We start from the raw sequence: 13487 nt of genomic DNA, 5'->3' as shown, positions 1-13487 counted from the left end.
TGATTTGTCTAATTCCTCTGCACTGTTCTTCTGTTGCTCTTTTCAAGGTCCCGCCAACTCTAAGATTAAACAGGAAGGCTGACGTTTCTTACCCTTGTCTTACCCGGATTCTACCTGGAAGCTCAGCTCTCAGGTATCCCCAGCAGTGCATGTGAAGTTATTGTAGAACCGTTTGGCGATTCTGATGATGATCTCTAGTATAGCCGAATCCATGGATACTGTTGAAGGTCCTGTATAAATCAACGACACATATATACAGGCCAGGCTGACTTTTTTGCATTGTTCGATATGGGTTAATAGAACAAACACAACATGGCAGGGTAGAGTAGAAATCCAAGGAGGATGTGATGAGGTTGTATAAAGCACTGGTGAGACCGCACTTAGAGTTCTGTGTTCAATTACTGACCCAAAAACATTATGAAAAGAAGCTTTTGGGATTAGAGAGGGTGCACATAAGAGCAACCAGACTGAGGAATGTGTTGGAACAATTCAATAATTGATCATTTAATGTTTATCTGGGTTGATTAGTTCTCTTATTAATAATATGTAATTGACGTGTTACAAAGATCGAGGATTTACTGTGAACACACATTCACGCGCAGACACAAGGAATGTTTAATCAATAGTAGTATTTTATTAAGTACACAAAATAATAAACAGAAATCAGAAAAGTCAGAAAGTAAATGTCTTAGTCTCTAAGCACAAAACACAATTCAAAAACTCTCACTGCCCTAACTTGACTAGCAGGCAATTGAAATATGACACCGCCTGTCTCCTCACACACCAGCAGCACTCGAGCAAGCTAGCAGCCTGTGACGTAGGAGCTTGCTCACACACACACGCCCACATCCAAGCACACAGCCTCAACTGAGATGATGCAGACAATCTTAGAATATATCACATTAAGCTTATTTATGGTATATAGATTAAGTATATGGCAAGTTTACTTTTAAAGAAATTCTTCATACAACAATATGAGGTAGATTACTTATAGTTACTTCATCAAGTTTCACTAAAAGTTATTTCACACACAAAGTGTGCAAACTATATAATTAACAGTACAATTCTATGTGAATGTGTTACAATTAATTAATTTAGTTACATGAAAGGAAAATGCAACTGGAATTATACTCAACAGTTCCTTGAAGCTTAGACTTTTGGTCTGCTGGCTTGGAAACTCAATCTGTTGCAGTGTCCAGTACAAAAACTTTCCTCTCAGCAACAAAGTCTTCAATCCTTCATTGGATCAAACTCTGCAACAAAGCTTTCACTTCTCGATAGAATTAACAAATAGCTGCAACAAAGTCTTCAGTCCTCGGTATAGGATCCACAACAGCGCCCGTCTGCTCTGTCCTCTTCGCTGAATCTTTTAGCTATGCAGGTAGCAGGGCACAGTTTCTTTTGGATACTGTGGTTGTAGGTGTACAGCAGACCCAGACTGGTTTCTCTGATAAGTCTCTGTAAGTTTTACGGCAGTCCTTCAGCCGGGCCACTGTCTCGTTGCTTGTGGTCGTTGACTTGCTTGCAGCTTGCTTTCTCTTATTGGGTCTGTATTCAGGCAGAGTCCCGTCTTGGTTCCGTTTTTAGGCAGAGTCCCGGAGTTGCAGCTTTGCTTAGCAGAGTGACAGCACCTTGTTTAGCATTTGATGTTTAGCGCAAAATGTTCAGTTTGGCTTGGATATTTATAGTCAGCAGTGTGAAGTAGTGGTTAGGGCTCTGGACTCTTGACCGGAGGGTCGTGGGTTCAATCCCCGGTGAGGGACACTGCTGTTGTACCCTTGAGCAAGGTACTTTACCTAGATTGCTTCAGTAAAAACTCAACTGTATAAATGGGTAATTGTATGTAAAAATAATGTGATATCTTGTAACAATTGTAAGTCGCCCTGGATAAGGGCGTCTACTAAGAAATAAAAATAAAAAATAGTCTTTTTCACTCTGCTAAATAGCCACTTTCATGAGATCATTTGTGTATCTTGCCTAAACTCACAGTCCTTTTGATGTTTTAATGTCCTTTTCCACTGGTACATCACTAGTTTATGTCTGTCAGGAACCATGGGGCCCTTTTTCTTAAGACACAGCAATTTGCTTTTTTCCTAAGACACAGCAGTTTCATTAATTAGTCCAGTTATATCATTATTATATGTTCATGTATTATCATATTATCATATTCAGGGAATATGTCCCACAAATTAGATATGAAGGGAGATTGAAGGAACTTAATCTATTTAGCCTAGAGCAGAGAAGACTGGGTGGACAGCTTGACTGAAATCTTAAAAGTAGTTGACAAAGTTAACACCAGCCAATAATTTTAAGTGCAGCAAAGAAACCAGGACCAGAGAACACCATTGGAAATGAAGTGGAGAGAGAGGGTAGTAGATAGAGAATGGGATGATATGGAATGGGTTACCTAGCCATGTTGATGCCGAATCATTGGGTTCCTTTAAGACCCGACTTGTCAAGGTTTTGAGATTAATTAATAATGAGTGGAATGGTCTCCTTTTGTTTGTAAATTTTCATATGTTCTTATGAGTATTTTTTTTTTTGCAGAACACATCATTTGCAACACAAATGGACATCCTTTAACTTGCTTCAGAAGACTACTTTTTATGTGGTGAACAGAAGTGCTTCTTGGAGAGATTGTTCCTGAAAAAATACAAGCTGATCCTTGGCCTGGTCGTGGATACCATGAGAGATCCTGCCACTCAGAATTTCACTTTTTATATGAACAAAAGAGAGGAGTGTAATCATTCTAAATATTTGCAGTAATCCAGCCAGATATTTGTCCTCATCTAAGCTTGGTCAGTTCTTTTGTTTCTGATGAAATGGAAGGTGGTTCCAGACCTTGTCTTGACATTTTATGTGAAAATGAATGTGTCAACACAGAAAAGGATACCAAAGCCTGTAAATCAGAAGAAGAGTACTTTTACAGAGGGGGAAAAGTCTCATGGCTAAACTTTCATCTGTCTGAGATGCCAGAATCCCTACCTTTTATCAAAAGGGATAAGCATGAAGATCTGAAACAATTAATTGAAAAACAAAGCAATCTTTCCAGAAGTTTAGGGTGTGTTAATTTATTTCATTATGCAGGCTGTGGTGGAACTACTTTAGCCAAGCATGTTTTATGGGATTTGAGGAAAGTATTCAAGTGTGCCGTGCTTAACAATAACTTTGCTAAGGCAGCTGCCATTGCTTGTCAGGTGATGGACTTATTCATGGAGGGCGAAAGGAAACAGACTGTACTCCTTTTAGTAGATGATTTGGAAGCATCTGAAAATATTTACGAACTACGAAAGTGCATCCTGGATGAAATCGAACAAAAAAACATTAATCCTAAAAGCCCAGTGGTTATAATATTAAGCTGCATAAGATCTGAGGATCCTGCAGAAAGCATGAATACAAGCTTCACAGAGAGCGTGTACATAACCAACAAACTGTCAGAGACGGAGCAATCCTTATTTGAGGGAAAATTACAGGCAATACAAGAATCTCATGAAAATCATGAAACGTTCTATGGATTTCTGATCATGAAAAATAATTTTCAAGTAAGCTACGTTAAAGATGTCGTCCATAAAACATTCAAAGACCTACAAGTCAGCAGTAAAAAAGCAAAGCTAATTTCCTTTCTAGCCTTGTTGAATTCTTATGTATCCAATTCTTCGCTGTTAGGGTCTGTTTGTGAGAGTTTTTTACAATCTAAAGATCCACTACATGGCAGTAAACCTTTGGAAGAACAGATGAATCCTTATTCTGATCTTTTAATTTGTTTTACAAATTCAGAGAAGACCGAGAGAGTTCGCTCGGCTCATAAAATGATTGCCACTCAGTGTTGTGAAGAGCTGGGAGCAAAACAACGAAGCAGAAGCAAGATTACAAAAGACTTGCTCTCATCTTTGTTTGTGAAGGAAATGGATGCAGATAATTTGCTTATGCGTGACATCCAAGATATGCTGGTCAGAAGGCAAAAAAGCACCAAGTTTTCTCAATTGATTGAAGAAATACGACGGTGTGAGAGAAACAATTACAAATGTATTGAGATTTTCACCAAAGCAGCCGTGTTGTTTGAAAAGAATGCAGTTCTTCCTCAAGCGCTGGCAAGGTTTTATTATATCATAGAGAAAAACTTTCCAAAGGCAATCGAATGGGCAGAAAGGGCTAAAAAGACAGCTGGAAATAATTCATTTGTTGCTGACACTTTGGGACAGGTCTACAAAAATCAAATGCGCTCTAAACGTAAACCAGATCTTAGTCCTGATGAGTTGGATGAATTTCTCAAAGTGGCAGAAAAGGCCATTGGTGCATTTCGGGAAGAACAAGATTTAGCTAATAAAGAAGGTCCAGCTGACTTAGAGAATCAGTGGACTAGAAAAAGGCCAATGATTTATAATACCAGTGGGTTCTTTGGTGAGCTGGAAGTTGCTGGGTGTGTCTCTGACACTCTTTCCATGTTGTACCCACTCAAAGAGGAAATGAAGAAATTCTTAAAAAATGAATTGCAAATTGACAGCATCCATATAACTGATCGTAACAAACAGTTCCTTCGAGTACTTAAGAACAGGTCTTTCCTTCCCACACTAAAAGGCCGTGTTAAAAAGGTCTTTGCTTTTTATGAGACCTATCTCACTTACTCCAAACCAAATCAGATGAAAGAAGAGAAAGATTACATTCCCAAAAGTGTGTCTGGTTGTTTTCTGAAGTATACAAGTTCAGAATGTAATGGTCACGTAGAACCCAAAGCTGAGGATGAAAGGGTCGATCAGAAGAGAAAATATTTAGAGACACAAAGAGCTGCAAGTTTTCCAGGACTCCTTCACTGCCTCTGTGAGAGAAGAGACCCTGACACAATGGAGAACATTTACCAGAGTTGGCAATACATTTACAATTCAAGAAAAAAAACTAAAGAAGATAAATTAAACTTTATCTTGGCGAACATTGTCCTTAACTGCAGCAACCCAGAGTCTGGGAATATTACAGAGCCCACAGTCCTGGAAGGTATCCTGACAGATGTACTGCAAGATGAAGAAGAAGATAAACCTCAAACCTCAGCAGAGATGTATTTCCTAGCTTTGCTGCTGTTGTGGCCACAAGAAGGTACCGAGTCATACGTGAAACAAATCTGGAAATGCTTTGGAAACCAGTATGAAAACTATCTTCGTTCAAGATTTATTGTACCTCATTTCTTCCTTGGACAGTCCTCAGGACTAAACAGAGTTGTCCACAAATCCAAAATCGATACCTGCTTAGTTCATTTTTCTGAGACAATAAACCAACTTTGGCAGAGTGGAGGAGTGTGGAAAAACGACAAGGTCAAAAACTTACTGCGTCGTGTAGAAGGCAGAACCGAGGGTCACAAGGTGTTTGCTCAGTGCGGCAATGTAAAAATCAGAGTGCAGCCTGCTAACAGAGAACACATAAGAAGAGACGACAAAGTCTCTTTTTTTCTTGGGTTTACCATTAAAGGGCCAGTAGCATACGATATTCAATACTAATGGGGAAGCCCTGTAGAGAGTAAGTGAAATTGTTCATGACAGAAAAAGCTTCAGTTGTTAGCTTCACACAGTGCTGGCATTAGGGGGCCCCAGCCTTGAGATCAATTATTTTTTTTTGTTGAGCTATTTACAAAGAAGACATTTATTATTATTTGTTTTATGAATTTCAGTTTGTAAACAAAATGAAATAAGTTCTAGCAATGTTCAAAATGGTTGTGCTGAATAACTGAAGCAAACTTATTGTGGGCACTTTATGTATCAATAGTTATCTCATTCCTGAATAGCTTTAGGGATATTGATTTGACGTGTGTTCATATAATGTTGTTTTTCGCTTGTATTGAATGCATTTGTACTATGGGCTAAGTCTTGAAATGCAGACATGTGTTTGTTTTTTATAGAAATGTTTTTTTTGTACTTGATAACCTAACATTAATTTTAAAACTCGAAAAAATTGATGCCTCTGATTAATTGGTTTGTGTGAATAATTTCAATCTGTAAACTTTTACGTATTGAGCAATCTTATATATGTTCCCATACAAACTAAATTGAGTTAGTAATTAAATTGATCAGTCTTGTTACATAGTTGATTTATTAAATGTTTTGGATATCCTGTTTGATTAAACTTGTTCAGTCATCATAAAATATTTTTAGAATATGTTTTGTTGGATAATTTAAAAAAAAAAATCGTTTTTTGACTAATTCAGAATCAGCTACAGCGCAGGGTTTATTTGGGGGGGGGGGGCTAAATCTTGGGTTTGCTTTTTATAGAAATGTTTTCATACTAACTTTTGTACTTGATAATCTTGAATCTATTAACAATAAGTATTGAACAATCTGATATATGTTTCAATATGAACTAAATTGAGTTATGAATTAAATTGATAAGTCTTGTTACTTAATTGATTTATTAAAATGTGTGGATATCCTCATGTTTGATTAAACTGTCATCATAAAATATTGTTAGAAAATGTTTTGTTGGATAATAAAAAATGAAATGTTTTTGACTAATCTAAATTCAGCTCCACTTCACAGACTAGCACCAGTGCCCAGTAAATCCTAGTGGTTGTTAAGCCATTTTAATTTTAATTGTGGTTTTAAACTTTTTCAAATGTTTTAAATACACAAGCAAGTAAATCTTAGTGCCGGCACTGGTGTCACAAAGGATGCCTATTGCCTGTGCTTCTCCATCAGCGCTGCTGTGTAGTACTGGTGTAACATCAGAAGTGGTAGATCATCGGAATGCGGTACATTTACCAAAACGTGACCTTTGTCACGTCAGAAAATGGTAGGTTGTCAGGTTTTGGTATGTACAATGAATTACAATGAATCTCGCTGCTAATTTGTAAATAAAAGTGATAGAATTAAACTACACCATTATAATTACCTAAACAGACTTTAAAAAGTATATACAATTTCATATAGAACGTGTAAGGGTGTTTATAATATAATCGGTGCTGTTAATGAACAGAAGCCCTTTACCAGATGTCTTCTATGGCATTGTAGAGGTTTCAGTGGCTATCAAATTAGCTTGGGAGCATGGTGCGTCCAGGAGAATATGGGTCCCCCTCCTTACTTATCCAGCTTTTATATAGAGAGGTTTTTTTTGCAGCAACACAAGATATGTTTCCATTAAGATATCGAAGCGAATAGCGTCTTATGGGCATTTGAAATTCGGCAAAAGTAATGCGCATAATCAACCTAAAATTGGGTTTCCATTCAAATCAATTTCTAGCGGACAAACTGGCCAACGTGATGACATTGTAGGCGGAGCTAAAATTATTCGCATCGAAAACTGAAATACGCTAGAAAAATAGTGCGACAGACCATTTCCACTCTTTAACCTGATTTTACTTTACAAATGTATGCAATTTTAAATATACGATGACGTATCACATCTAGCGAATAACCCCAGTTTACTAAACAACAGTCCACTGTCCATCACTTCACACCAGCTTATTATTCACAAAATAAATAATTATTCTGGTTATAGCCTACTATAAGGATAGCCTACTGTTTTCTCATAAATTACAGGAGCAGTTTCACCTTTTCTTGTCATGTATGAGAAATGTTAAATATTTAATAAGCACACACTTTCATATTAGTTTTTTCTTTCTTTCCCCCCTTTTTTTCTCTTTTAATAAACAGGGAATAAACGCGAAGTTAAGCATCTGACTGATTTTTATATACAGTCGTATATAGAGCAGTTGTTTCAGTTTGTGTAAAATCGAGAGGACATTACGAAGGGGGTTTCAGACTTTGTTTTATGCAGGCTAATGATGTCACTATACTTCAAAATTGCGTGGATTGCAAAAGAAAAAGGGGGAAAGGCAGAATGCTATACTTGGTAAATGTACTGAATTTTCCTTGTAATTAATTACATTTATTACTGAATTTTATTTATATATTTACAAATAAAATATTAATTAAAATGTATGAGTTTATCAGAGTCATTTTTATATTAATGAAATCCATGCCATAAAAGCAAGGAATTTATTTGTACAGGAAAGTGTTAGTGTTCACGACGTGTGACGTGTAGATAGGCTACATTATTCTGTTCAAACTGGAGAATTAAAGCCATTGCGCACGTGTTCTCTGCAGTGGTTAACTTTTCAGCAGCAAAATGGTTTTAGCAGAAAACACTCAATTTCAGGATGTTCTTGAACAAGGCCAAATAATACTGATGCTGTTACTGCAGCTTGCTTCAGCAGTTATCAATATTGTTAGGAGACGGAGAAGATCTAGAAGGCAGCTGTATCACCTGGAGCGGTTACTACTCACAACCACACAACGGAATCCACCTCGAAAGAGGGTGTACAAGCATTGCAATATATTTTGGGAACATATCGTGCAAGATCATTTTAATGATCAACGGTGGCGTACCCATTTCAGGGTGACCAAAGAAGCTTTTAACGAACTGTGCACTAAACTTGACCCGTATATTGCTCCAGAACAGTTCAGCCCAAGATCACCTATACCAACAGAAAAGAGAATCGCTATCGCTCTGTATAAGTTGGCTAGCTGTGCAGAATTTGCAGTCTCCCCAGTTGCACCTGTTCCTGTTAGTCGCCATTTTGTCCTCCCAGTAAGGAACTTCCTTAGGAGCTGCAGTGCACTTTGGGGGATTCGCTTATTTTATGCAAATAAAATTGTTTCCATTTAAAGTTATGAGCATTAAGGCACATTAATTCGCATTTTCTGAAAATATCGACTTTCCTAAAACCCTAAGGTCTGGGGTTTTTAAAAGTTCGAATGAACGCGAATTATACTCATTTCCATTGAGCTTGTCACATATTTTTTCAATCCGTAAACTTTTAGCGAATAAATCCACTGCAATGGAAACACAGGCACAGTAAATAGTTCACCTTTTAATATAAACTAAACTAAAATAATAATGTCACACGGGGTGACAAATGGGGCTGCAGCAATTATTATTTAGTGGTCTGTTTTAATGTATTCACGTGTGCACTTAAATATGTGTTGTATTTCTTTTTTATGTTTTCAGGCACGTTTTGTACTTTTGTGTGCTGCAGCTTTAGATTCATTTAATAACCCTGAACTGATGTAATTAACATCGAATTGTGGAACCTGTGAGCTGGCTATCAGCGTATTTGGCCTTGATTAGTGGCATTATGTGCACCTGCTGTTTCGGATTTCTTCATATTTAAGAGGTAGGAACCAAAACTGAACAGAACAGAACAGAACCCTGAGTAGAGAGAGGAAACGGGAAGAAGGAAGCAACGGGTAGAGGAGGAAGAAGAAACCTGAAATAGCGAGGCAAGGCGAAGAGGAGTTTGAAATGGGACGATTGCAGCGACCAGCCAAGGAAGGAGGGACGGCGAATCGGGATGACAATCTAGACTGAGTTCTGAACTATATCACTTGTAGCTGCTGCTACATACCTGAGATAAGTGATACTTTAATCTAGCTTCGTTGGATTTTTTAACAAGGAAGAAAGACACTGTGTTTTTACCTTTGTCTTGTTTGTTGTTGTATGTGTATTTTACTGCTTTCGGCATTGTGTTTTTTTATCTTGTATGTTCTACTATTTTGTGCAATAAACCCATTGTTGTAATAACTTTTAAAAGCTCTCTCCTGTGCTCTTGCTTGGTTTGATTAGGCAATGCAACTGCTCTAAGCTAGTTAGAATTTGAACCTGTGGTCGGAAAAGGATATAGCTTTAATATTTATTTAATCTTATCTTGGGTCCTAGTGCCCTGTAAACCACTGGGTGGCGTAGATCCGCAGACTACATTAGTTACAGTGAGTGACGTTAGCCATTTTTTGTTAGGTTGGGGCTGGTGAGGCGTCTCACCCCCTCCCTTGTCTCACAATAACCTTTAGCAATAGTTCAATAAAAGTATGTATAAAGCTACACAGGTAAATATTACTAGAATAGTATGCTGCTTCTGATACTTCAACGTGACTGTCCTCCTGCGTCTGCGGGCAGGCAACGTGAGCAGTTGTGGTTGTATTGCGCTGTACTTTTTGTTGAATCCAGCGATCTGGGATATTTACAGATTTAGGAAACCTGTTAAAGAGTATTTGGAGTGAATAGCGTTCCTCCAGCGCCTGATCTGATTTCTTTCATTTATTTTTGTCTTCTGGGAGCTTTGATACACGTGTAATGCCGTCTTGCGTCTCCCTTCTCATTTTTGTTCGGCTCTCGCTCACACAAACCCATGACGCACACCCTCCCTATGCGTGCTATGCATCAATTACGTAGGTGGAAACGCGGATTCCGCAGCGGTCCTAGAGAGCTCAACTAAATCAGCTGTACCAATAACCCAGTTTGTGTCAAAGGGGGTTACACGCCTATTGTTTGACCTCGTTAGTACAGCCGGCCCCCTTTGCTAATGACTTCTTCAGTCCCGGTATAAATCAACACATTGCTGTAAAATGACTTTACACTTACTTCAAAAGATGCAACGTGTTTCAGTAAACTCAAACGATAAACTTCTCATCCCACGCAGAGGGAGAACACAAACCTAAAACGTCATTAAGTGAGGCTGGCATTGCAGGGGAGATGAAGGGAGGTTTCAGTTCCGAGTGACTGTTTTCTAAGCATTATTTGTGAATGCTTATTCACCACTGCTACACCCCGTTAGAAAATTGACTTCCCTGCATTTTTTTTAGTGCAAGACTGAACGTGAGACTGTATGTGTACATTTGTTTTAAGTATGTCTGAGACACAGACATCAACTAGTCCTCATCAGAGCTAATTCAGCTCGGGCGAGCGGGAGTTTCTAACCCTGCTTGCAGGCTGTTCTCATGTATTATTGCAGGGGAGACTGGACCTGTCCGAGGGGACTGGGGGCTACAAGTTTAGGGTTAGGCTTTAGTTGAAAGGGCAGCGATATAGACTTCTATGCAAAGACGGATGGCTGTTAGAAAAAAAATAAGGGGGGGGGGGGGGAAACAAATATTTGAAAGGTGAAATATTGGTTCCTGGGGGAACAGATATTCTGTGACACCGGTACAAAACAAGTCCTGGACACAAAATCCATCACAAAAATAAACCCTTCTTTACAGAGGAGGGTTCTTCACCCTGTCAGTGTCTGTCTGTGTCTTTCTGTGTGTGTTACTGATTGGTTTGTTATTTTTTTCTTCAGATTAACAGATTGGCGTCGACTGGATCTTACGTTCACAGCGGACAGAAAGACAATGCTGCCTCCCAGTCTCTCTTCACTGCCAGTTACGTCTACTAGACCAGTGTGCTCATTAAACTGGAACCAGTAAACCTCACACACTGAGCCACTGCTTTTGCAACCTGAATTTTACATTCCAAAAGGTGCTTTTTACAAATTAAAAAAAAAAAAAAAAAAAAAAAAGTGAAGATGTCTTTAAATAGCTTTAAATAAAAATCTACACTGTTGGAAAATTAAAGTGTGTGGAAATTCATGATTTTTATTTAAGTGATTTATAGCTTAACAAATTGATGTCATAAATATGACCTGCTTGGAAGTTACATTGTCTCTCAGATGTCCAGTTTTTGAAAGATGTTCTCGCAGACCTGGATTTGACATGATCACTGGATTAAAGGAAGTTCTGTTTCTGTGCCTCGACCTCGGGAAGGCTGCTGGATTCCCCGCCTCACTTCACCTCTGTAGTGTCTTCTGGGTCATGTTACTGGCTGACGGCATGCCAGTCAGCAGGGGGAGCAGCAGCTGATTGGTTAATGACAGGAAAGCAGCCAGCGAAGGGGCGGGGACAATTTCACCCTCCAGGTGCACAAGGAAGTGCAACCCTAACTGAAACCATGGCGTGCAAACAGAGATTTCTTTAACCGGGTGTAGCACATATCGCGTTGTAAAATGAAAAGGTTCCGTTCTAGTAAGCTTTTGAAAGCCTGGCTTGTGCAAACAGAGATTAACCCAGGGTAGCACCAGAGGTGTTCAAATGAGAATCCATGTTTTGCTGCAACATCTTTCAAAAGCTGCACATGTGAGAGCTGTGTAGTGAATGGAAGTGATGGACCGCTAACACTGAGGGAATTCTGTTCTGAGCTGCAGTAGAATTATTTTAATAAGAACGGAAATTGGTTTCAGTGGTCTGTGTAACCCTCATCATAGAATCTAAAATAAAATCAAAAACAACGGGCACAAATGGATTGTATTTTGAGGTTTTTTTTGTAAAATCTCCCAGATGTTTTAAATACAAGGTGAACATATTTACCATGTATGCTGAATAAAAATGACAATTCAAATACATCTGAACTGAATCTGTTATGTTTCTTTCAGTATTTATAAATCAGACTGGAAGTAACTCTGTGCTTTGAGGAGGAGGTGGGGATATGTAAACTAACTGGAGTGTGTACAGGGCCTGCAATCCCCCCTCCCTCTCCACCTCCCCTCTCTCACCAGCGGTGTGGATCTGTAGTACAGCCCCAGCTGTCTCCCCCTCCCTCCCTCTCCCCCTCCCCTCTCTCACCAGCGGTGTGGATCTGTAGTGCAGCCCCAGCTGTCTCCCCCTCCCCTCTCTCACCAGCGGTGTGGATCTGTAGTACAGCCCCAGCTGTCTCCCCCTCCCTCCCTCCCTCCCTCTCCCCAGCGGTGTGGATATGTAGTACAGCCCCAGCTGTCTCCCCCTCCCTCCCTCTCCCTCTCCCCTCTCTCACCAGCGGTGTGGATCTGTAGTACAGCCCCAGCTGTCTCCACCTCCCCTCGCTCACCAGCGGTGTGGATCTGTAGTACAGCCCCAGCTGTCTCCCACTCCCTCCCTCCCTCCTCAGCGGGGTGGATCTGTAGTACAGCCCCAGCTGTCTCCCCCTCCCTCCCTCCCTCCCTCCCCAGCGGGGTGGATCTGTAGTACAGCCCCAGCTGTCTCCCCCTCCCTCCCTCTCCCCCTCCCCTCCCCTCTCTCTCCAGCAGTGTGGATCTGTAGTACAGCCCCAGCTGTCTCCCCCTCCCTCCCTCTCCCCCTCCCCTCTCTCTCCAGCGGTGTGGATCTGTAGTACAGCCCCAGCTGTCTCCCCCTCCCTCCCTCTCCCCCTCCCCTCTCTCACCAGCGGTGTGGATCTGTAGTACAGCCCCAGCTCTCTCTGTGAAGAATCTGTTCATGGACCCCAGGCTTGTTATTGTTGAGAGTTATGTAGGAAGAATCACAATAAAAATGTCCAGTTTAAGGATCCAATTCATTCATGTGTGTAATGGTCTCATTTAATCAGCACTCTGCTGTCATGAATGTCTTTCTTTTTACGAGTTCAAGATTGCAGAGGTAAACAATTGAGCAGTAAATCACACAACACCGTTATATCTTTTATACATTTTATCAAGAAAGATAGAAAATAGATGCGCTACAAAAACAGAACAGAAGATTCATATCAAAATAGCAGAAATCAGTTCACTGAGTTTAGCAATGAATAATATTCAGGGAGCATCTCAGCTTCAGGGTAAATATTGATTACATGGAAAATAATGCATTCATCTATTGTCTAGAAAGTCTTTTATCATTATTTATTTATTATCAGACACCCTTATCCAGGGAGACTTACAGTTGTTACAA

At 39.7% G+C, this 13487-nt stretch overlaps 1 protein-coding gene across 1 annotated transcript; it reads left to right on the top strand.

Moving 5' to 3' along the window:
- Positions 1–33: 33 nt before the first annotated feature.
- LOC117404792 (sterile alpha motif domain-containing protein 9-like) lies at positions 34–6642 on the top strand. The gene is made up of 2 exons (XM_059013473.1): positions 34–133; positions 2548–6642. Exon 2 carries the CDS (start codon positions 2823–2825, stop codon positions 5484–5486), a length of 2664 nt encoding a protein of 887 aa, XP_058869456.1. The 5' UTR covers positions 34–133; positions 2548–2822; the 3' UTR covers positions 5487–6642.
- Positions 6643–13487: the final 6845 nt, after the last annotated feature.

This window comes from Acipenser ruthenus, chromosome 45, assembly GCF_902713425.1.
Source record: "Acipenser ruthenus chromosome 45, fAciRut3.2 maternal haplotype, whole genome shotgun sequence".
In the NCBI taxonomy this organism is placed as follows: domain Eukaryota; kingdom Metazoa; phylum Chordata; class Actinopteri; order Acipenseriformes; family Acipenseridae; genus Acipenser; species Acipenser ruthenus.
Note: the sequence above shows the minus strand (reverse complement) of the source record. Positions and strands in the feature narration are given on the sequence as shown.

Coding starts and splice junctions, on each gene's coding strand:
- LOC117404792 (XM_059013473.1), top strand. CDS start 2,823: ATGGAAGGTGGTTCCAGACCTTGTCTTGACATTTTATGTGAAAATGAA.